This window comes from Salvelinus fontinalis, chromosome 34 (assembly GCF_029448725.1).
Source record: "Salvelinus fontinalis isolate EN_2023a chromosome 34, ASM2944872v1, whole genome shotgun sequence".
Classification (NCBI taxonomy): Eukaryota; Metazoa; Chordata; class Actinopteri; order Salmoniformes; family Salmonidae; genus Salvelinus; species Salvelinus fontinalis.
Genome location: NC_074698.1, coordinates 12,326,529 through 12,350,966, shown reverse-complemented (window position 1 = coordinate 12,350,966; position 24,438 = coordinate 12,326,529). Strand labels below are relative to the sequence as shown.

At 43.9% G+C, this 24,438-nt stretch overlaps 1 protein-coding gene across 5 annotated transcripts; it reads right to left on the bottom strand.

Moving 5' to 3' along the window:
* Positions 1-615: 615 nt before the first annotated feature.
* LOC129833152 (cdc42-interacting protein 4 homolog) lies at positions 616-24,291 on the bottom strand. Of its 5 annotated transcripts, XM_055897492.1 has the most exons (16): positions 24,029-24,291; positions 12,555-12,670; positions 11,403-11,459; positions 10,809-10,956; positions 10,281-10,343; positions 9,489-9,593; positions 9,167-9,295; positions 8,821-8,967; positions 8,438-8,635; positions 6,417-6,587; positions 4,269-4,298; positions 3,327-3,436; positions 2,998-3,130; positions 2,638-2,759; positions 2,402-2,535; positions 616-2,294 (listed from the first exon to the last, which is right to left on the bottom strand). In XM_055897492.1, exons 1-16 carry the CDS (start codon positions 24,050-24,052, stop codon positions 2,143-2,145), a joined length of 1,839 nt encoding a protein of 612 aa, XP_055753467.1. In that variant the 5' UTR covers positions 24,053-24,291; the 3' UTR covers positions 616-2,142. The 5 variants fall into 5 exon arrangements, with proteins under 5 accessions (XP_055753467.1, XP_055753462.1, XP_055753464.1 ...); XM_055897487.1 differs by lacking the exon at positions 4,269-4,298 and having other exon boundaries at positions 24,029-24,290; XM_055897489.1 differs by lacking the exon at positions 6,417-6,587 and having other exon boundaries at positions 24,029-24,289.
* Between the last annotated feature and the right edge of the window lie 147 nt (positions 24,292-24,438).

Sequence of the window (24,438 nt, the reverse complement as noted above, 5' to 3'; positions counted from 1 at the left end):
GCCAGTAACTGAAAGGTTGCTAGATTGAATCCCGAGCTGACAAGGTAAAAATCTGTCCATCTGACCCTGAACAAGGCAGTTAACCCACTGTTCCCTGGTAGGCTGTCATTGGAAATAAGAATTTGTTCTTATTAACTGACCTGCCTAGTTAAAAAAAATGTAATAACATTAACACGCCAGAGGACTAGGGGTTCTGCTGGGAGTTTGCCTCATTTACATTTTTTTTTTTTTTTAATTCTGCTTTGCCACTAAAATCATAATAAACACTGATAACTAAAATATTGTTATGCATATTATTAATAACAACAGGGGAGGGAGGGGTAAGTTCAAAAATTTACCCCAAAAGGTTATTTGAGGATCCATATTAAGGGATCCTTCGAAGAACTTATAGGGGTTCCACCAGTTTCAATTTGAAGAACCCCTAAGGATACTCCAACAGCCTTTCCCTTTAAGAGTATGTACATGCACCTGATATTTCTAGGCATTTTCTCATCTCATTCAAATGCATCTTATTTCTTGGGGACCAACTTGCTCGCTTATAAATAATACAACGGTGGCTCTACGCCAGACAAACATTCGCAATAAAAAGAAAACATGAATAAATGATGAGACCACTTGAACTTTGAAATGTGTGTTACATTTATTAGTCTTAAAAACAGAAGACATTTGGATGTTAGGTATATACACAATGCTTTTAACCAGAAAGGCACCTGGACATACGAGTGAGTTTTTACATTAGGAATATTCCTGCGTGGCTCAAAACTGGAGCGTCTATTAAACTCCAGACAAAATGGACACATTCACCTCACGAAGATACACATCTTTATTCATCAGGTTAAAAAGATAATAAGACAATAGTGGTGTAGTGATAGCTAAAATATATTATTTTATAACATAAATACAGTTGTATAAAGACTGACAGTCCACCGTGTTAGCAGGGAAAAGTACAAATGGGAGTTAACTCCTATGATATAAACCAAAACATGCCTTAAACATGACCTCTTTTAAATGTAGCAACCTACACATACTTAATAAATTATATTCTCAATACAAACAACTCATTATTTACCATTCAGAATCAAGAGCTATAAAAGAGCTCTCGCATAGGCCATTTATGTCGATGGCTTGAAACGGAGCTGTATTGAAGATACGGCTGGGATTGTCTGAAACATTTCTTTATTGCCATCAGTATGTGCATGTCTCTCTAAGGGGCCTTTACTGGCAGTCTTTGGCCTTGTGGATGGCTAATATATTTATACCTCAGAGCACAAGAAAATAAAGTCACGCTAACTGGTGAGTATATCTGATCTGAATAGTGGGGCTGTGTCAACGGGGCTTTCCTACTGAAATGTAGTGCCCATAGATCTGTGTTGAGACACTTCCTTTATCTGAGCAAATGTTCCTTGTCCAAAACGTCGTGTGCAAATATGAAGAAGAGCAAGAATGTGGTCAGTTTACATTCTGGCTGCATGGGAGTGATAGAGAGAGCAGGTTATGCTTACTAATGTGTCAGGGAAACGTCCTCTTAATCGTGGCTCCTGTTCAGTAGGGCACACTGTGTTCTCATTAGACAAGTTCAGGTAGTACCTCTGTTTCACTCAGTTTCAAAACGTTTTTTCCTTACTGAACACAACCCTGATGTCAAACGCTCCAGTACAGCACTTCTAGTCCTCCTCTCACTGTGAAAAGGAGAAGCCTCAGTGAGGTGAGGGCATATGGACATGTTGGTTGGTGCCACGTTCTAATCTATATCATCAGTCCTGCTATGATATCCATTACTAAACCACAACCACAAACGCACTGTGATAATATCAAGAACTACGATGAAAATGTGTGGCTTGTGGTAAGTATAGTGACCTGGTACAGACGTGCAAGCCAGAAGGAACCAAAAGCACAATTGACTGCATCTTCTCTGGCCAGCAGGGGAAAGAAATCATGGGTGCGCATCTCAGTGAGGAAATCAAAGCGACTCGATTGGCCCTAATAGTCTCCTAACGGACACCCAGGTGGTCCCACCCACACTGCTTTTTTCTCTCTTTCTGATTGGTCCCATGAGAGAGCTGCCACAGTATTTTGGAATCATCATCATTAGTGCCGATTGGCCGTTCCCTCAGGCCTCGTGTGGGTGGGATGGGTGTCGGGTCACTTGCTGATGCTAATGCTGACGTAGGATGTTGGGATGTAGCCCTCGTTCCCGTTGGCCCTGCGGACCCTGGTCCAGCCGTCACCTTTATCCTCCTCCACTACAGACAACACCTCCCCCTCCTGCATGGTGATGGTCCCCTCACTGGCACCTAGCAGGGACATGACAGCATGTTACACTATCACCATGTACAAGTAAGTGTGTTATACCATAATAGTGTTGAGGACATTGGTGTCATTGTGACCCATCCACACCTACCTGGGAAGTTGTACATGGCTGTACATTGGCCGATGGGAGCGACAAGCTCCTCCTCCTCAAAGTCGTCGTCAAACTCGGCGTAGATGGCCTGAGAGGGATCCAGGGTGCCTTCTTCAGAGTGGGTTCCGTCAGGGCTGGAGGGAGAAACACACATATGCTTAATAATAAATATAGATATATGACTACAGTACAGTCACTGACAGCCATGAGTGAAGCCTCAGCGTCTGGTTTCTAACCTGTATGGTTCGTGAGTGCTGCCGTTGTTGTTGGAGTGAGACGTGTAGCTCAACGCATCCTCTCGTAACGTACCTCTCCTGAGCATCGAATCCCCTCGCCTTCCTGCCTCTGTCAACCATGACTACGAAACAAAGCACGGAGGAAATGTACCATTGTTTCCTATAGATTGTGCTCGTGACAGATTGTGAGTGAGACCAAGTCAAAGAGAGAGACGGGTTAGTATATTAAATTAAGGAAAACATGAGGTCTGTGTTTACAAAAAACTATGTGAAGAGGTGACAAACCATATGTATTCTAGCTTGCATTTGGGAACATGGCATGCAGTACATGACTGTGGCCAGTAGAGGGGAGTCCATTACCTCATACTTGTTGAGCTCTCCTCTCAGTCTCTCCATGTTCTGGGCTGTCTGGTTGATCTGGGGAGACAGGCTGGCAGGGTCTCCCATCTGGGGGTTCTTCTCATACACATCTTTCATCTTCCCCAGGGCCTCACTGGAGAGACAGAGACAGAGCAACAGAGAGGGGAAGAGAAGAGATGAGAGGTGGATTGATTCTCTGTGGAAATGCATCCCCTGTGGAGGGCAGTAATTGGTAAACAACACACACACACAGGAATACTATGTTGGGAGCAGTAGTCAGTAGTCACAGAGATGGTTGTCAAAGCAGTCAGTCAAACTCCCCCACACACCTCTGGTCCGCTTCTTTCTGCAACTCCTTGCCAATGTCATCTAGTTTCTGTTGTAACCTCTTCCTGCGCTGCTCGGGGGGGAGATGGCCAAAGTCCTCGGTCACCGTGGGCTGAGAAAACGCACAGGGAGGAACAGTCACTTTAGCACGCACACACACATTCTCCATCACCATGGCACGTGGTAGGAGAGGAACACACCCCGCCACCCACAACCAGCTCTAGAGGAAACACCGGTCTGTGGTTATGGTTCAGCTCAAGGGAAACGGTTGAAAACATATTTAACCTCTAGTAATGACATTGTTTTTGCTTTAGAGTGAACAAAGAGATATGCTTTGTTTTTACAGTGAGCTGAACCCAAGACCACCACCATTGTCACCCATGTAATCATTCCCAGTACCATCCCATTGGCAGCACACACACCCAAATAAGAACCTGTTTCTAGGAACTCTTCCATTGGGTTTTGTAGTGAACGTTTAAAGGAAGGAGTTTATCATAGTGACAGACCAGTAAAAAAAATGGAGGTAAATTGAAGCCAATATATCGGTCAAATTATACAAATTAGATAATGTTGCCCCATTGCTGAAGTGACTTGAGTTATTAAGTGTTGTTACACCCCTAATCCACCAGGTGGCCACCTCTTCAACTCTAACTCCAAACGGACAGACAGGCCATGTTATCAGCCCTCTCCTTTGCATCCAATGTTGAATTTGAATCTGGCTATGTTCCAGTTCATGTGCTAGCAGCTAAACTAGAGCGTGAACATTCCAGCATTGATTTGAGAAGGTAAACAAGCAGACTTTAGTGTAACGTTTGAGTCAAGATGCTTGTTCAATTGTACTGATGGAGAGGTGGTCATGTGTGAGATTCCCCGTCGATGTGAGACGTTGAGACACCTTTAACACCCTACACAGACACCCCACACAGACACCACTCTAGTATTACCATTACTATGATCCTCTCTGGAGTGAGCCTCTGAGGGAGAGAGAAACAGACAGACAACGTGTGTGTGTGTGAAAACTGGGTGGGTCGAGCCCTGAAGGTTGATTGGCTGAAAGCTGTGGTATATCAGACTGTATAGCACGGGTATGACAAAACATTTATTTTTACTGCTCTAATTACATTGGTAGCCAGTTTTTAATAGCAATAAGGCACCTCGGGTGTTTGTGGTATATGGCCAATATACCACGGCTAAGGGCTATATCCAGGCACTCCGTGTTGTGTCATGGATAAGCACAGCCCTTAGCCGTGGTATATTGACCATATACCACAAACACCCGAGGTGCCTTAAGTATATATACAAAGTGCATTCGGAAAGTTCTCAGACCCATCAACATTTTGTTATGTTATCAGCCTTATTCTAAAATGTATTAAATAAAAAAATTCTCATCAATCTACACACAATACTCCATAATGACAAAGCAAAAACAGATTTAGACATTTTGCAAATTTGCTAAAATAATAATTTAATAATTTGCCTTTGCTATGAGACTCGAAATTGAGCTTATGTGCATCCTCTTTCCATTGATCGTCCTTGATATGTTTCTACAACTTGATTGGAGTCCACCTGTGGTAAATTCAATTGATTGGACATGATATGGAATGGCACACACCTCTCTATGTAAGGTCCCACAGTTGACAGTGCATGTCAGAGTCAAAAACAAGCCATGAGGTTGAAGGAATTGTCTGTAGAGCTCCGAGACAGGATTGTGTCGAGGCACAGATCTGGGGAAGGGTACCAAAACATTCAGGCAGCATTGAAGGTCCCCAAGAGCAAAGTGGCCTCTATCATTCTTAAATGGAATAAGTTTAGAACCACCAACACTCTTCCTAGAGCTGGCCACCCGGCCAAACTGAGTAATCGGGGGAGAAGGGCCATGGTCAGTAACCAAGAACCAGACTGTCACTGACAGAGCTCTAGAGTTCCTCTGTGGAGATGGGAGAATCTTCTCGAAGGAGAACCATCTTTGCAGCACTCCACCAATCAGGCCTTTATGGTAGAGTGGCCAGATGGAAGCCACCCCTCAGTAAAAAGCACATGACAGCCCACTTCGAGTTTGCCAAAAGGCACCTAAAGGAATCTCAGACCATGAGAAACCAGATTCTCTGGTTTGATGAAAACAAGATTTAAACTCTTTGGCCTGAATGCAAAGCGTCATGTCTAGAGGATATCTGGCACCATCCCTACGGTGAAGCATGGTGGTGGCAGCATCATGGTGGTGGCAGCATCTCAAGACCTCAGACTGGGGCAAAGGTTCACCTTCCAACAGGACAAAGACCCTAAAGCACACAGCCAAGACAACGCAGGAGTAGCTTCAGGACAAGTCTCTGAATGTCCTTGAGTGGCCCAGCCAGAGGACGGGGCAGAGACGTTCCCCATCCAACCTGAAAGAGCTTGAGAGAATGGGAGAAATTCCCTAAATACAGGTGTGCCAAGCTTGTAGCGCCATACCAAAGAAGACCCGAGGCTGTAGTCGCTGCCAAAGGTGCCTCAACAAAGTTCTGAGTAAAAGGTCTGAATACTTATGTAAATAACATATTTGAGTGTAGATTGAGGAAAAAAACAAAACAACGTAATTAATTTTAGAAAAAGGCTGTAACGTAACAAAATGTGGAAAAAGTCAAGGGGTTTGAATACATGTATTCAGAGTATAAAAAACATGAAGGAAACCTGCTCTAAGGTTAAAGAAAGATTTTTAAGCCTTGAGACATGGATTGTGTATGTGTGCCATTCAGAGAGTGAATGGGCAAGACACAAGATTGAAGTGCCTTTGAACAGGGTATGGTAGTAGGTGCCAGGCACACTGGTTTGTGGCAAGAACTACAACACTGCTGGGTTTTTCCACAGTCAACAGTTTCCTGTGTGTATCAAGAATGGTCCACCACCCAAGGGACATCCAGCCATCTTAACACAACCGTGGGAAACATTGGAGTCAACATGGGCCAGCATCCCTGTGGAACGCTTTAAACAACTTATAGGGTCTATGCCCCGACAAATTGAGGCTACAATAAGACAGAACAGGTTTATCCATCAAACAGGTTAGCGGAGGCCTTTGTGAGGAGACGTTGTGGCCCCTGACCCTGATGACTCACCGTTCGCCCGAGGGTCCGGAAGGAGGATATTCTGGGTTTGACTGTCTTATTGATCTCCTTCAAACAGTACGACAATGGGTCCCGGCCGAACTTGGGGGAGGGGGGTCCGTTAGCGGGCGAGGGGGCAGGTGGCGTGGACAAGGGGGTGAGTGAGGAGGGGGAGGGAGAGAGCTGGGGCGGGGTGAAGCACAGACACCCAGGGAGGGGGAGAGGGAGGGGAGGACAAAAACAAAAAACGGATGACAAGGGAAAGAGAGAGACACCATCAACACCTTAAGCACACCATACAGAGAAGACGACACTGCAGCAGTTACTCCTGCAGAAGCCCACAGTCACATAGCGCCACAACACCAGCAATGAAACACCAGTACAGCACCACAGCCCTAGCCCCAACACCAACAAAACACAAGCCACGATGAAGGGTAGAGTAGAGTGAGCCTACGTGAGGAACAAGGTTGACAGGTTGGAGCGGACCAACAGGAGGTTCCATTGGTTAACCTCAATCTGGACACAGATACATAGGTAGACTGAACTATGTACAAAGGACACCCTACAGGTCTGGGCCTGGTACACGTGCTTGGAATACGGGTAATAAGAAACATGGCAGGTCTCTAACCTGGTGGGAACTACTGAACGTTGGCGTGATGGTGTAACCACATGACCAAGTGAGGAGCAGTGAGGGAGAATATCGTCAACTCTACAGGCTGGTTTCTCAGTCACAGATCAGCCTAGACCTACAGTAGTCCTGGACTAAAAAGCACTTTAACTAGGAGCTGTTTGAATCAGTGTTGTGCAATGGGGAGGGGGTAGACTTTTTACAAATGACATCCAAAGCTCTTTCTCACAGGCCAAAATGAAAGTTAACTGTGATCATTACTGATCCACCACTTTGGAGAGAGCAGGAGCGATGACACAGAGCGGTGCACCACACAGACAGGACGGGAGGTAGGCAGGGTGCATTACAGGAACAGGATTGGACAGCAGTCAGCAGGGTAGGCAATCAGACATGCAGCAGGAGGAATGTGCTGGAAGAGACTGGAGGGGAGACAGGAGAGAGAGATGCAGCAGTGGGTAGAGGCTGGCCATGATGTAGGCTAGCTAGGTGTTTGTTTGCTGTACTCTCAACATTCCTGTCTAGTTTATTTTCAGTCATTTCAGACTGGCTCAGGAAGCCTGTTTAAGGGACATCCGATATATTCTAGATCTAGACGGCCTCTAGTGGGCCAACGTCATCCATGATCCAATGACGATGTAGCGAGAACACAGCAAAAATGAGGTCACCTGGACCTAGTCATCCCTCCCTGTCCCAGTATCATCCCTGATGGTTGGCAGGCATTTCCCAAAGGTGTCATTGTGGTGGTTTGACTGCTAATGTTATAGTCTAGGCCAGTATAATAGCAGTGTGTTTGTGGCGGAGAATTCAATGTGTTTGTGCCGGTCTGTGCTGATGAAAGCACAAGCTCTGCAGAACGCTGCCTGCCAGTAGAGTTGACCTATTGGAAACCACAGTCAGTCACACGCTACAGAAAGTCAGAGGGGGCTTAATCACAGACAGGCCAGGGACACAGCCATGCACATACCAGTTCTAGAAAAGGTGTGTGTGTGTATGTGTGTGTGTGTGGGGGGGGCATGCAGTATGTACATGTTCCTCTGGGAACAGGAAAGATTGTGTGTGAGACCACAGCTTCAGGACCATAGAGACAGAGGTGGTCCCCAGAGGGACATTCCCAGACGCTGTCTCCTTGATTCAGCCTCAACACTGACACACACTGCTCCTGGTCGATCTACCTGCACCTTGGAGCACTGATCATTTCAAACACTAAGAAATCAACTCGGGGGACTAGTCATTCATAGGAGGGAAATAACCTGATTTGGGCATGAATTGTAGATTAGGATAATAATGTCTATTCCTAATTCAGAAAGTTACTCAGCTAGTCAGAACTGAGTCATGGGAGTGGGATGTACCAGGGGTGTAAACTAGTAATTGTGTCTGAGGAGGACTGGTGGTACTAGCAGCCTACCTTACTCTTCTTGCTGAACAGCCAGAACGGTTTGCTCCTGTTCTTGCCGAGCAGCTCCAGGGGGCCTTTGGGGGTACCGAGGGTGCCCAGGCTGCTGTCTGAGGAGGCACGGTTGATGCCCTGACTGTAGTCCTCAAAGTCCAGGTCGCCAGGACGCTCAAAGCCTGACTTGTACTGCTCTATAAGAGCTATGGAGTCCTGCAGGGACAGTAGGTTACATTATGACAGTGAAACACAGACCAACAATACCAAAACGTTTCAAAGCATTTGTGTTTTATACCCATTTCCCTCACATTCTTTTGAACTTCATTGGACCACATGCATCTACGTACGTTACGTCTGGGTTCGTTTTGTATACATGCAGTACAGTACGGCCGACTCACATTCCTCTCGTTGACATTAGTGCCCGCTTTAGTGACGCCCTCCAGACACTTCCCGATAATGGGCATCACGTGCCTCTCCGTGTCTGAGAACAAGACGTAGCCCTGCGCCAGCTTCCTCACCCGCCTCTCATCCATGTCCTGGAGTTTCTATAGGGAGAGGAGGCACATACAGGACGTCACTCAATCACATCTGCCATGTCTTGGTGATTTTAGAATAACAACCTCAAAAAGGTTGGCTGTGTTTTTAGTGTCTGTTGAACCAAACGTTAGCAGTTCAAATGGTTCCAGCATAAGGAAGGGAAGCTAGGCTAAGGACAGGATGGATGGGTGAGAGGCTCTGCCGCACGTTGAAGATGAGAGGCACGTCGCTGAAGTAGAACCGGCTCTGCTCCTGGTTGTATTTCTGCAGCTGGGCTGCGTAGTCGTTCTTACACTCCTCCGCTATGTGTGTCCTCATGTTGGCCTGCTGTTTGGCCTGGACACAGGTAACAAAACAAACACACAGGTCACACACAGGTCAGTCTGGTGGCTCACATTCCACTGTTTAAAGGGGAAACAGGACAAGTAGGACAGCTGGATTGTGTTCAGTAGGGCACACTGTAGGAAAACGTTCTGCAACGGAAAATGAAAACCTGTGTTCTTTTTATTGTGTGTTGGAGTCCTACTACCTTTTCCACGTCGGCCTTCGTGGCGTTGATGTCCTGGTCAGTTTTCTCGGCATATTGAGCAGCTTTGTCCGCTTCCCGCCACTCCCTCTCAAAACGTTTCTTACTCTAAAACACAGAGAGAGACAGAAACACATCCATGTTGATCTTAGCTAACACAATACTGTGCTCTGTGGGCATTCTTTGAATGGAATAGAATAGCCTCTACTATTGTGTAGAAGAAGCGAGACCTCTGCTTCACCCAAGGGTAGTGAACACTTGCCCAATGGCCACTAGCACCTGTCTTTACTGAATGGGGCTGGAACATCAGTGGTTTAAGTCAGTGGTGCTGACCCATACAGCGACGAGCAATGCCTGGAGTGCTGCTAGTTTCTGGTCTCGTTTTGGTTCCCTACCCCAGCTTTAAAAAGGAGCTCATCATCTCTTTTGACTAATAATACAAATACTGGTCACCTGAGTCACCACACACACATGCATGCACTCACAACTAGTGAACAAACGTCCCTTTCACTGATGTAACAATGACCCCACTTACAGCAGACAAAAAGCAGACAATATGAGAGAGCATTCAGAAACATTTGACTGCTTTCACCACTATAGACAATGGAGGACAGTGACTGGACAAAACATTGCCCTTTGACTGAACAGAAAGAATAAACAGTTGTTCACTGACAAGCAAAGTATAGGCCTACTGTATAGAGAGGATGTATACATTAGTATTTTACCAACAAAGTCGATGTTCCCTTTGGAAGAGGGGAGTTATTGGCAGACGGCCTGACATGTAAACAAACTTACACTGTCGAGCTGCTTATAGGTGCTCTCCAAACTCTGCTGGGCTTTCTTGGCCTCCGACAGATGCTGCAGAAAGACAAACAGAGAGAGGACACATGAGACACCAAGATGATTACATGACGGTCCCTACTTAGACAGGGCCATTGGCATTGGGTATAGAATAAACAACAGCCACCAAAAACCACTGAACAAAACAGATGGTAAACAAACAGCAGTCTGTCTGTCTGTGGGTCATGTCTACTGGGAGACGTTATAGTGTTTGTGTGTGTTCTATATTCCATTGGGGTTGGGCCAAGGCATTCCTCTCCTTTCAGAGGATAACACGACAGTTACCACCCCCTACGGACAACCCAAGTAAGGCTACCTTCGTGCCATAACAGAGGAACCTACAAATCTCTGCTGGTCCTTCCTGTCTCCTTCATACTCTCCCTCCTTTTCCCTAGCTCCCACCCATCTTCACTCGCCCTCACTATAATAATCTGAGTTGTGAACTCTTCCATCCTCCCCTCTCAGTGTGGATCTCTCTCTCACCGTCTTACGCTCCATCTTGAGCTCCTGCAGGTACTTGGTGAGTTCGATGCAGATGTTCATCATCATGTTCTCAGCAATCAGCTCCCTCTGTCCTGCGTAGTCGTTCATCTCATTCAGGATGTCCAGGAAGGACTGGTGGTTGGAGAACCTATGGAAGGGGGGGGGGGATACAGAAGAGATGAGATCTGTAATGGATTTGGGCGTTGACAGGAAGTTACATACACTGTTGCTTAAATAGCTGTGTTAGCCAGGTAATGATAGGTCCATTACTTCCTTATTCCCGTTTCCCTCTCAGGGGGTATAGTAGCAGTCATTTGCATTGCTCTGCAGGTGCTGGCATAGCCTCTCCAACTACAGTACTATAGACAGGAAAGCAGTTTGAAAAGACATCATTGAAATTACGTCATGTATTGTTGGTGTATTATTTTAGTCAAGCTTTGTTTTCCTTCTCTATGTCTGATCAGGAACTGAAAGTCCATGTTGAAGATCACAGCTGGCCTGGGCAGGTACAAATACAGCACATTTATTTTATGCACACACACACACACACACACACACACACACACACACACACAAAAGCCCACAATAGCTCACCTGCATTCCTGTTCCTCTCTACAGCCTCGTTTAGGATTGTATTTCTTTGTTAGATTTCTGTCAATATTAGGAGAGGAGGAAGATATGGTAAGTAGTCCGGAAGATAGAATATGTCAAAAGCACAGATGCAAACTTAATTATCCTAAATGATAGGAAAACACAACGCATCAAATTAGGGTGTCTATTCAAATCTCAATGAAGAAGTTCTACTAACCTAAATTGGTTACAGTTTGCCTTTAATAGAAATGATTCAATTTAAAATCAACCCACACCTCTAAGAAACAACACACACAAATATTTGCTTCTTGTAGGCAAGACTGCCCCGGTCCTCTGGCACAGTTGATCTTTCCATGTTGCCGTTTTTATCTCAATATCAAACCATTTCTAGGTAACAATTAATTACCTTACTGTAAATGTTTTGAATTAAAATGGTCAAAAAGAAACAAAAAAAGCTCAAGCAAGAAGTCTGCTAAGACTGAGTGGTCTGTCTGGGAGTGGTCAGAGAGGAGCCTAATGGGGAGGATGTGGAACCTGAAAGCAGTTATTGGTCTTCTATTAACATCTAGGTCTAAAAAACCCACCCAGCCAAACAAGCTGAACATTCAGGCAGCTCTTACACTAAAAGGGCATTATCATAATTGGCACAATTTCACTGTATGATTCCAACCTCAGTGTGGATATATATATAAAACAAAGGATATCATGTTTCTGACTGCACTGCCCCTTTAAGGGAAAGCCAATGCAAAACTACAGTCAAGAATAACATCTATGTTAAAATACATCCACTTCTCCTATTCTTCCATTAGAGCTCTCTCTGACCACATCCTGTCCGTCATGTGCCAGTCTGCTCCCACTTCCTCTCCTCTCCACCAGAGCACAGCAGCAGATACTGACAGACACACTCGGAGTGAGCGTTAGGAATAGAGAAAAAGGGAGGTAGTAATGCAGGCTCAAGCTTGAGAATGAGGGCAGTGTTTCTGGGACTGTCTGGGCTGAGGCAATGCCAACAGGGGGAGACAAGTTCAATTCTGCCCCAAACTAGTCATAAGACACCACATACATTTCATAAAACAGCTTTTGAGCACAAACATCAACTGCTGTGGGCACACACGCAGGAATGAGGCCTGAGGAATGTTGAAGAATGAGGCCTACCTCAGCTGCTTGGCATAGTTCTGCTCTATCTCCGTCCTCTCCTTCACAAACTTGACATACTTCTCTACCAGTTCCAGCCCGGATTGCGTGTGCTTGTCGATGATGTCATATTGGTCCTGGGGAGAAGGAACATGAAAAGAGAAAGAGATATTATGGACGATAGACACGAGATGCATGACAGCTCATCACCATTCGATAAGAATGACAGGGCGCGTTCCATTGGATGAGTGACGTCATCTAAAGAATGCTGGATATTAAATCAGTCTGAGGCAACATTTAGTTTACAGAGTGTTGATAGTGAATCTCAAGTCACCATATCTACCCAAATGTTATGCCTTCCAAGAATTCTCTACATATGCACAACCCTTGACCCCCGGCCTTGAGGTGCTAAATCATGCTGTGTTCTGCTGCTAGAGAGAGGGGGAGAGGGAGAACAAGCGGGAAAGGGGCCAGAGAGAGAGCGAGAGGCCACAGGGAGGAGGACGACCTTTTACCGACAGGGAATAGGAAGCGCCCCACTCTTGCACTTCCTGTGGTACGTGGACTCTGTAGAAACATCCCAAATATGAATTGCATAGAACACTAAACAACCAACTGATTGCCACATTACTGCAAAATTGGAGGAGGCAAGTGGAAGGGAGCGAAGGTAGGGAACTTGTTAGTCTACCCTTTAAGGGCCAAAATTGGCTAAAAGAAATCGTCATAAATTGAAAAACATACCAGTTTCATTTGAGGACCAAAATGTTGACAGCGGCGCCATACAGATTATAAAATAGAAGAGATTTGATGTACCGATTCTATGGCACTTATGAACTGATACAAAAAACAAAAAACACTTGATTCAAAACGTGAAGAGTTTTTCAATAAAAAAAGGATGTATAAATTCTTGCCACCAACAGAATGTTATGTATATGGGACATACAACCATCTCAGCTCTGCAGATTTTGCTGCGAAGAGACAGTATCATTAGATCATTTATTCTAGTATTGCCCCTATGTAGCTTGTTTCTGGTCACAGGTTCAGGAATGGCTGAAAAATCACAACATTTACCTCAAATTAACCCTAAAAATAGCACTGTTGGGAGATTTGGAAAGCCATAGTCAATCAACAATATAATAGTTTCAATAAAATGATTCATCTTTAACTTACAATCTGTAGATACTATGTGATTAGGAAGGTTCAGAATCTATGTGAAACATCACAACACAGTTGAAATCAAGTTGAGGGTGCATGCAATTGGCATGCTGACTGCAGGGATGTCCACCAGAGCTGTTGCCAGAGAATTTAATGTTCATTTCTCTACCATAAACTGCCTCCAACATCGTTTTAGAGAATTTGGCAGTACGTCCAACCGGCCTCACAACCGCAGACCACGCCAGCCCAGGACCTCCACATCCAGCTTCTTCACCTGCAGGATCGTCCGATGGGTGGTGGGGAGGGGGTGCTGAGGAGTATTTCTGTCTGTAATAAAGCCCTTTTGTTTGAAAATACTCATTCTTATTGGCTGGGCCTGGCTCCCCAGCGGCTGGGCCTGGCTCCCCAGTGGCTGGGCCTGGCTCCCCAGTGGCTGGGCCTGGCTCCCCAGTGGCTGGGCCTGGCTCCCCAGTGGCTGGGCCTGGCTCCCCAGTGGCTGGGCCTGGCTCCCCAGTGGCTGGGCCTGGCTCCCCAGTGGCTGGGCCTGGCTCCCCAGTGGCTGGGCCTGGCTGCCAAGTGGGTGATCAAATGGCCACCTGACTATTTACATTGACACCCCCCTCCATTTGTTTGTACATTGCATAGATAATAAACAGCGAGAAGCAGCATAGTCACTTCACCACCACCTTTATGTACAAATGATCTCGACTAACCTGTACTTCATACCCCCCTGTATATAGCCTCATTATTGTGTTACTTGTTATTATGTTTAACTTTAGTTTATTTGGTAAGTATTTTCTCAACTCTTCTTGAACTGCACTGTTGGTTAAGGGCTTGTAAGTAAGCTATTCACGGTAAGGTCTACCTACACCTGTTGTATTCGGCGCATGTGACAAATGAAGTTTGATTTGATGCCCTCCCAGGCCCCCCCATGGCTGCACTCCTGCCCAGTGAAATCCATAGATTAGAGCCCAATGAATTTATTTAAATTGACTGGCTTCCATATATGAACTGTAACTCCGTCAAATCTTTGAAATTGTTGCATGTCGAGGTAATATTTTTGTTCATCAGTGTATATTCTTGCTGTTTAACTACTGTGAAGAAAAGAAAGAAGTGCCATGTATGTAAAGCTGTAAAAACAACATTTATTTTTGTCCTCCGAAGAGGGTGGTGGACGGGCGAAACAAAAAACACTAAAACGTAACGCATCGTTATTTGATTTCCCTACACTTCATAAGCAAACATGTCGTCAACTCACACAAGAAAAACAAAACAGGCTTGCTACCACACGTATAATGAACAGAAATTCCCACACTTTGATATGCAGTGAGGAGTCTTCTAGTCTCTTTTCTCTTTAGTTCCTTTTTTGGCTGCGTGCTTTATGGCCACTTCAAGCACAGACAAGCCTGTTGGAGAGTGAGGATGATATCAAGGAACTCCGTAGTTACAGTATGGAGGGAGGAGGGCCATTTAATGGGAAGAGATTCCTATCATGTTGGGCCATGTTCTTGACCCATCCTACCCCTTCAAAGGGCACACGAAAAAGAGAGTGAACAAATAACACCTAAGGCCTTTTATTTGAGAAGAGCACGTGAACATGTGGGCTTGTATGAGACATTGCGAGCGAGTTGCTGTATGTGTGTATAACACAGAGGACTTATTTTTAGATCAAATGTTCAAATGTTTTGGGGCAGGAAAATGAGGGCCACAGCACACAGTGTGCTCTTTTTGTGTTCACCCTAAAACACCACCAAGAGACGAGAACACACCAACTGGTTGGTTTTCATTCCAGTTTAACAAAGTTCTCCTGTCTTAGAGGTTAAGTTGTAAATAAACCAAGCTGATTGTTGTTTCACAACCATTCGGCCTACTGGCTGGGGTGGGTGTCTTCCACCGCACAAACATTACCTTGTTTGCTCTCTCCATAAGACAATTTTGTTTCGAAATTGGTTCCAATTGAAAGTTTCAGTAAGCTAGGACATTCAGTTGGGCTTTTCATTAGCATACTGTTGGCTTCATGATAGCATTTAGGGCACACGGACACATCAAAGAACAGTAATCTTTCAACGACTGTAGGCCTATCCATCCATGTTGGCCCTGCCTCAACACAGCAACCTGTGTCTTCTACCTCCACCCCCCAACTCCAGACAGATTCACTTGTAAAGGCATCACCCTAGGCATGGGAAGTCACCCTGCTCAGTGGTGGGAAAAGTACCCAATTGTCATACTTGAGTAAAAATAAATATAAGTCATTTTTTATTAACGTAAAAGTGAAAGTCACCCAGTAAAATACTACTTGAGTAAAAGACCAAAAGTACTTGATTTAAAATATACTTAAGTATCAAAAGTAACAATACATTTCAAATGCCTTATATAAAGCAAACCAGATGGCACCATTTTTTTAAATTGTATTATTTTTTACAGATAGCCAGGGGCACACTCCAACACTCAGACATCATTTACAAATGAAGCATGTGTTTAGTGAGTCCGCCAGATTAGAGGCAGTTGGGATGACCAGGACTGCTCTTTTGAGAAATATGTGTATTAGACAAATTATTTTAAAAATGTAAAGTACTTTTGGGTGTCTGGGAAAATGTATGGAGTAAAATGTACACATTTTCTGTAGGAATGGAGTGAAGTAAAAGCAGTCAAAAATATAAATAGTAAGGTACACATACCTCCAAAACCTACTTAAGTAGTACTTTCAAGTATTATTACTTAAGTACTTTACACCACTGATCCTGCTCCATGACCATAGAGAATGTTTCCTACCTTAGTCACCGTCTTTCATGAACTTTATAAAGGGCCCGTCTGCCATGCTACATTTTCTACATTCCTGGATTGTGGAACACACAGAGCCTATCCTCACTCAGTCCCACTAGCAGCCAGGGCTAATGCCCATACACTGATCTTGCACACGGAACACTAGGTGCCTAAAATAACTGCTGGATTAACGGCAAGGAAAGCAGGGGACAGATGCCACAGAGCAGGCAGCACAGTTGAACATTACTGGCCAAACACAATCACAACCAATTAGGCAGTCGACATTGTGGCGAGAGAAAGAATGAATGTTTTCCAATAGTCTCCCTCACACATAAATACAAACATATGAAAACCTGGTTAGATCTGTGTGCAAATTGAAGTCATTCTCTAAACTACCAGCAAATAAAACCTGATAGGAGAAGGTACAGTAAACTACCAGCTAATAAAACCTGATAGGAGAAGGTACAGTAAACTACCAGCAAATAAAACCTGTTTGAGTTTGCATGTTTTCAGAGACAAGTAGAGGTTTGAAGAAATGTCTCTTGGGTTAAAAAGTGAAACAGATGTGGCAAATATATCCATATAAATAAATACATACATACAAGAGCATGGATAGAGGAGATGTTTTGAGTTCATTAAACGAGGTCAAACCTAATTAGGTTGCTGGTGCTCCATGCAGCACAGCACTGAGGATGGAAAGAGGACATGAGGAAGAGAGGCCCAGGGGGGAACATGGGTAATGAGGTCAGAACCTACCGTCCCACCCTCCTCTCTGTAGCGCACCATTTACATACTCACTATGTGGGTGTGTGTGTGGGTGTGTGTAGGAGGTCAGATCACTGGGTGGGTGGTGGAGTAGCCATAGCCTAGCTCTCAGATAAACAGTGTAGCAACATTGAGGGGCAGTGTGTTCTCGGCCTGATTTTCTAGTGAAAAGACTGCTTGTTTCTCTATTTGTCTTGTCCATTGTGTCGCCTACCAGCTACCACTGTAACTCACTCTTGTGCACATCGCCTGGGGAATCCATGACAACCGGTGACAGTGAACAGAGGTTGAAATCAACTCATTATACTCATTAAAACCATGTGAGATCGATGAGCGAGAGCAAAGATCCATCCAGCTATCCATGTTAAAAAGTAAGCTATTGCTTGTTGTCACACGGTACTCTAGTGGGCACCAATCCTGGTCCTGGAAAGCAAGTGTACACTACTATGTTTTCCCAGGCTATTTTAAACTCCTCAATGAAGGTATTTGTGGTCAGTAATAAGCCTAGTTGGCAAACCCTCTCTCCAGGACTAGAGTTGGGTTGGTGACCACTGGCATGCTCAGTACATTGCCCTGTTGAAAACATTGAAGGATCTGGAGTAAATCATCATGTAACTGATATCATTCAATATGTCAACTGTGTGTGTGTGAGACTGTGTGCTCCATCCATCCGCACGGTGGGCAGCAGGAGGCAAAAGTGTCCCATTTCTGGGAATCAAGTAATGCCCAACTGTGTGACAACTTGTTGCGGGCATGGCCCTCCCAAAAGTGGATCCTTCCTTAGGACAAAACTAGTCTTGGGGCAAGGAATGTCAATGAAATTCACTCAAGTTCAAAACATCAAAGGCCTAGGCCCTAGACATTCTGAATGTCTGGCAGTTTGTGCACAACCATCTGGGTCATAAGCTTTTTCTTGAGAAATTAAAACATTGACTTGAACTTGGCTGGCTAGCTAATAGCATAATGATCTGAGAGACAAGACACCAGCACAAGCTGCTTTGTTCTTCAGCGTCCCCAATGACAGCACTTTGATTTGAGTTACGAATCGTGCTATAACTTATGTACCTGCTACATTGGCTGTGTTTACACAGACAGCCCAATTCTGATCTTTTGTCCATTTATGGAAGGGGGGGGGCTTATATGCAGATTCGGGAATGCCCACGTGCAGGAACGTCACAAATTGCGTGCTGCAATCACACACTACTACAATTATGGGCAAAACTAACTGATCTGACTGGGCAAAGGACAATTTAGTGAAAAATATCAGAATTGGACTGCCTGTGTAAACAGCATCACATTTGTATCTGTTCAGAGAGTGACATGCTGGTCCAACTCAAGGTGTCAAAAAAATGATATGGACCCATCCAATTGGCAACAGATTTTCATGTGAATATTCAAAAATATTAGTCATTTCAGAGTTTCCTTTAGGAAAACCTGGCGCGGGACAACAGGGAACATTTCTATTGACCAGACATTTGAGAAATGTTATGGACATCCATATGCATTCAGATCTAACCTGACGCAGCCAACAGCATCAAAAAATGAGGGATGCTGGCCAAATTAGCCACATTTGAGTCCTTAAAAACCACACTTAAATTTCAAAAACATTATTCCTTCTGTTTCGAAGGAGCATATGCAAAACTATTTTGAGGCTACTTTCCTGTCAGAGATTTGAACACTAAATGTATCAGGGCATTGCATGCAAAGACTTCCGTGTCCACAGTATGATATTCATATTTTAACAGCTTATTTCTTGTTGTGCACAAATTTGTTTACATCCCTGTAAGTGAGCTTTTCTCATTTGCCAAGATAATCCATCCACCTGACAGGTGTGGCATATCAAGAAGCTGATTAAACAGCATGATCATTACACAGGCGCACCTTGTGCTGGGGACAATATAAGGCCACAAAATTACTACAGGGGAGTATCCAGCAACTTCGCACAGCCATTGAAGAGGAGTGGGATATTCCACAGGCCACAATTAGCCGCCTGACAACTCCATTCGACGGCGAGATGTCATGCTGCATGAGGCACGCTGCCTAGTTAAATAAAGATTACATTTTTTTTTTTTTAAATGGTCACACCAGATACTGCCTGGTTTTCTTATCCACGCCCCTTCCTTAGTTTTTAAGGTATCTGTGACCAACAGTCATGTGAAATTCATAGATTTGGGCCTAATGAATGTATTTCAATAGACTGATTTCCATATATGAACAGTAACTGTAATGTTTGAACTCGTTGCACGTTGCGTTTATATATTTTTGTTCAGTATGCATGCGTATCTGTACATTGTATACAAAGTACTCAGACCCCTTGACTTTTTCCACACAGCCTTATTCTAAAATTGATTGATTACATTGATAACGAAAATAAACAATCACAAACAAAAACAGGTTTTTAGAAAATGTTACTAATATCTTTTTTTTAAATATCACATTTCCATAAGTATTCAGACCATTTACTCAGTACTTTGTTGAAGCGCCTTTGGCAGCGATTACAGCCTGGAGTCTTCTTGGGTATGACGCAACAAGCTTGGCACACCTGTATTTGGAGAGTTTCTCACATTCTTCTCTGCAGATCCTCTCAAGCTCTGTCAGGTTGGATGGGGAGCGTCGCTGCACAGCTATTTTCAGGTCTCTCCAGAGATGTCGGGTTCAAGTCCGGGCTCTGGCTGGGTCACTCAAGGACATTCAGAGACTTGTCCCGAAGCCACTCGTGTTGTCTTGGCTGTGTGATTAAGGTTGTTGTACTCTTGAAAGCTGAACCGTCACCCCAGTCTGGAGGTCCTGAGCGCTCTGGAGCAGGTTTTCATCAAGGATCTCTCTGTACTTTGCTCCGTTCATCTTTCCCTCGATCCTGACTAGTCTCCCAGTCCCTGTCGCTGAAAAACATTCCCACAGCATGATGCTGCCAACACGCTTCACCTTAGGGATAGTACCAGGTTTCCTCCAGACGTCATGCTTGGTATTCAGGCCAAAGAGTTAAATCTTGGTTTCATCAGACCAGAGAATCTTGTTTCTCATGGTCTGAGAGCCCTTTAGGTGCCTTTTGGCAAACTCCAAGTGGGCTGTCAAGTGTCTTTTACTGAGGAGTGGCTTCTGTCTGGCCACTCTACCATAAAGGCCTGATTGATGGAGTGCTGCAGAGATGGTTGTCCTTCTGAAAGGTTATCCCATCTCCATAGAGGAACTCTTGAGATCTGTGAGAGTGACCATCGGGTTCTTGGTCACCTCCCTGACCATGGCCCTTTTCCCCCGATTGCTCAGTTTGGCCATGCGGCCAGCTCTAGGAAGAGTCTTGGTGGTTCCAAACTTCTTCCAATTAAGAATGATGGAGGCCACTGTGTTCTTGGCGATCTTCAATGCTGCAGAAATGTGTACCTGTAGTAACCTGGTATATTTATGTTTACCAATAGATGGCAGTATTGACTCAAGACGGGGGTTTGCTTCCCGCTATCTGTAGCTATTTCCTATGTCTGCCTATTTAACTATGATTAAGAAAGCTTCAGGGAGGTTTAAGCCAGGTGCATAAGATAATGTAAATCTAAATTACAATTAAATACTAAACCGTATGTAAGTCTCATGAGTCGTAATTCTAAGAAGCCTTTAAGGATACTACAGTACCCTTCCCAAGAGCTGTGCCTCAACACAATCCTGTCTCAGAGCTCTACGGAGAATTCCTTCGACCTCATGCCCGGATTTTTCCTCTGACATGCACTGTCAACTGTGGGAACTTAAATAGACAGGTGTGTGCCTTTCCAAATCATGTCCAATCAATTTAATTTACCACAGGTGGACTCAAATCAACTTGTAGAAACATCTCAATGATGATCAATGGAAACAGGATGCACCTGAGCTCAATTTCGAGTCTCATAGCAAAGGGTCTGAATACTTATGTAAATAAGGTATTTGTTTTATATTTTTGCAAATAAAAAAGTAAAAACTGTTTTTGCTTTGTCATTATGGGGTAGTGTGTGTAGATTGATGAGGGGAAAAATGCATTTAATCAATTTTAGAATAAGGCTGTAACGTAACTAAATGTGAAAAAAGGGAAGGGGTCTGAATACTTTGAGTATATCCTACCATACATTTTTTTCAACTGGTGCCGGTGGACCTTCAGACGAGTCTTGAGGCCCGTGAACATCCTAGAGCAAAACAACCGACATGTACATGTTCTTGAGTCTAACCTTTCCACAGAGGGGTCATATTAGTGTAGCCCAGACTGTTTGGATGCTACAGACAGAAGTTGGCAGATCGGCTGTACCAACTTCAGGTGCGTCCCATGGTGTACGTGAGAGTAATCTTTCCATAGAGGAGCATAATAGTTTGTAGGCCAAACCGTTCCGATGCTACATACGATTTTGTAAGAAGACAGCTTTTCGGGATGTCTCATGGTCTGACAAACCCTGCTCTAGTTCTGCCACCTTTTACCGCAGATGCGGAACTACGACATGCGGAACTACGGTGGATTGAGACGCATCCAATGCAAAAAAACTGATCTCTTGCTTGAATTGACAGATTTTTATTATTATGCTAATTAGAGTTCCGCAGGGCGCGGACATCAACTCTAGGGGGTTTTAAAGCACACTCAGAGCTGCCAACTCTCACACATTGGCCCTTACCATGTAGGTCCATTGCTTGGTCAAGAGTTGTTGATATCTGATAGAGTTTTGCATAATACATCCCATGCCTCAACTGGATTTGCCCAAGCTTTATTTATCACGGCCACTGATCGCTCTATACGAACAATATATTGAAAATGTTTGCGGTGAGAGGATTGTAGGGGTAATCCAGGCACTAAAGATAATTTTTTTTGCTGATGTTGTGATTGATTTTCTGAACCTGTTGCAGTAAAAAGGCAGAGTCATCATTGAACAAAAACAAAAGGTGGATCTTCACAGGGAAACCCATAACTTTGGACATTTGAAACATGTGACCAGAACTGGGACACCACAGGACATTCCCAAAACATGTGCATTAGTGTTCCAACAGCATTCATACGGCGTCTATCACATATTGGAATAGGAATTAGCTTCATAGAATGCAGCCTTTTGACAGCATGTACTAAGGTCCATTTCATCCACACTTGCATTAGTCCCCTCGTTTGGTGATCAATAATTTTGTCAAACAGATTGTTAACCGAAAACTGTATGTATGATTCTAGAGGGGGGACAATGAATAGAACAATTGTTTGGTTAGGGTGTAGGGTCAGATTTATGACATCTTGTCTTCAGAAGATTTTATTATCTATTTACTTTAGTCTGATCTGTGGAACAATTCTCATTCTCGACAATGGGCTAAAATATAGGGTAATAACTATGCTTGTCAGCAAGAACACTACAGGTATTCCCCACACATTTTATTATTCCACTTCTTCCCAATTTTGCCAGTGTAATCACACATTTGAAGTCTGATATGGCTACTTGTGTCTTTGAAAATCAATGGCATTATCGCAGCCATTCATGGACAGTTTGAATAAATTATACAAATAAGCATTGATATTAAATGCTCCAGGAATTCAATATTTTAGTATTGTGCACAAGCTAGGCAGAGTAAGATGACAGCAAGGATCTTCAACTATATAGTAAGCAAGTAAGTAAGTAGTATCGCACGAGCTGGAACGGCTTATAGGGCAGGGGCCCATCTCCTGTTTCTGTAGAGTGAGGCAGCTTGATGTAAAGTACACCCCCTGGATAAGACGCTAGTCTATCGCAGGGTCTTACCCCCAATCTATCTCCTGAGTAGGCACAAACCACCTGAATATTGATATGTATTCGATTTTTCATCAAGTTTGGGTGATTTAAATAAAATATTGTTATAACAAGAACATTTTTAAAACACCCAGCACTTGAGAAACATAGATCAGGGGTGGCCAACTCTCCTGGAGAACAAGCAGGATTTTTTTCCAGACCTATTTTAAAAGAGAGTTATCCACTGCCATCAACCATTAATATTAAACATTTCTGTTCCGAGCCTTGGTGTAGTGGTAACACTCCCCGGCATGTGTTGCATACAACTTTCCACCTGAGAACAAGGATCAAATCCCTGCTTACAACCTTCCCACTGTTTCTAGCATTTGCCTGTGTCCCGATCTCCATGTCATTCCTGTCTGAGTGTCAAACCACAACAACAACAAAATACATCATCCCCAAAAAATCTCAAAGTAACAAAGTCGTCAAATTGAGTGTTCATTTCATGTTCAAAGCATCCTAAATACACCTAACCTGTGGTTTAATTTGTTGTTGTTTTTTCACCCCGGTCATAGGCCTACGTCATGTCAAAATACATAGAATTGCAGGAAATTTGTTTTAAAACATTAACATTTTGCAGGAAATTTGTTTTAAAACATTAACATTTTCTTGAGGGAAGACCTCCAGTGTCCCATCTAGGGGTTGTGCCAGGGGGCAATGAAATTCACACGCAAATCTCCACTCCAAGATTTATTTTAAGCATATTTGCTGCAATTGTACGATATCGTATATATGTTTATATGATACCAGAGGACGAGGCCCAAATTAGTTCCAAAAAAATATATATTTATATTTTATATATATTTTTTTTTTACACTTGGGACACGCGGTCGATTTTGACCCCTTTCTGGGTCCAGTTGAGTATGGCTGGGTCAGATGTTCTGAGAGAGAAAAAAATCTCAGCATAGTTTGACTACCTCCATCAAAACCAGTCTCTTGGTATGCTCAAAGTCGTAGAAGAACCTACATGTTACATCACATTAAAAGTGGCAAAAACAATACTTTGCAAAACTTCACGAGAGCTAAAGCCCTTGGCAGATCCCAGACAGCTCACAAACTCACCCAGAGATCCGTGCCCCAGTCCATGTTTAACGTCTTCTTATCAGCGGATCCCTGAATACAAAGAACTTATTCAAAGTTATTCCAATTTGGAGGACGCCTCAATCCTGAAAGATGAATTCCCGAGGCGCTCAAATAACCCTTCTGTATCCTTTCCGTTTCTAAACAGTGAGAATGATTTCTCCCTATAATTTAGCTAAGTAATCTAGTTAATCTAAACAATATTCGTTGCAAAGGAAAGAGGGATAAACTAGCTTTCATATCCGCGTCACTCCCAAATCCTAATTCTTAAAGGGACAGTTCCCTAATGTATTTGCCTTCAATAAAATGTTCACTGGCGACAGACTGGCAGTGGCATGTCATAAGCAGTGATGCTTGTTTATTTATGGGCATACACAAGTCACTTTTAAAAA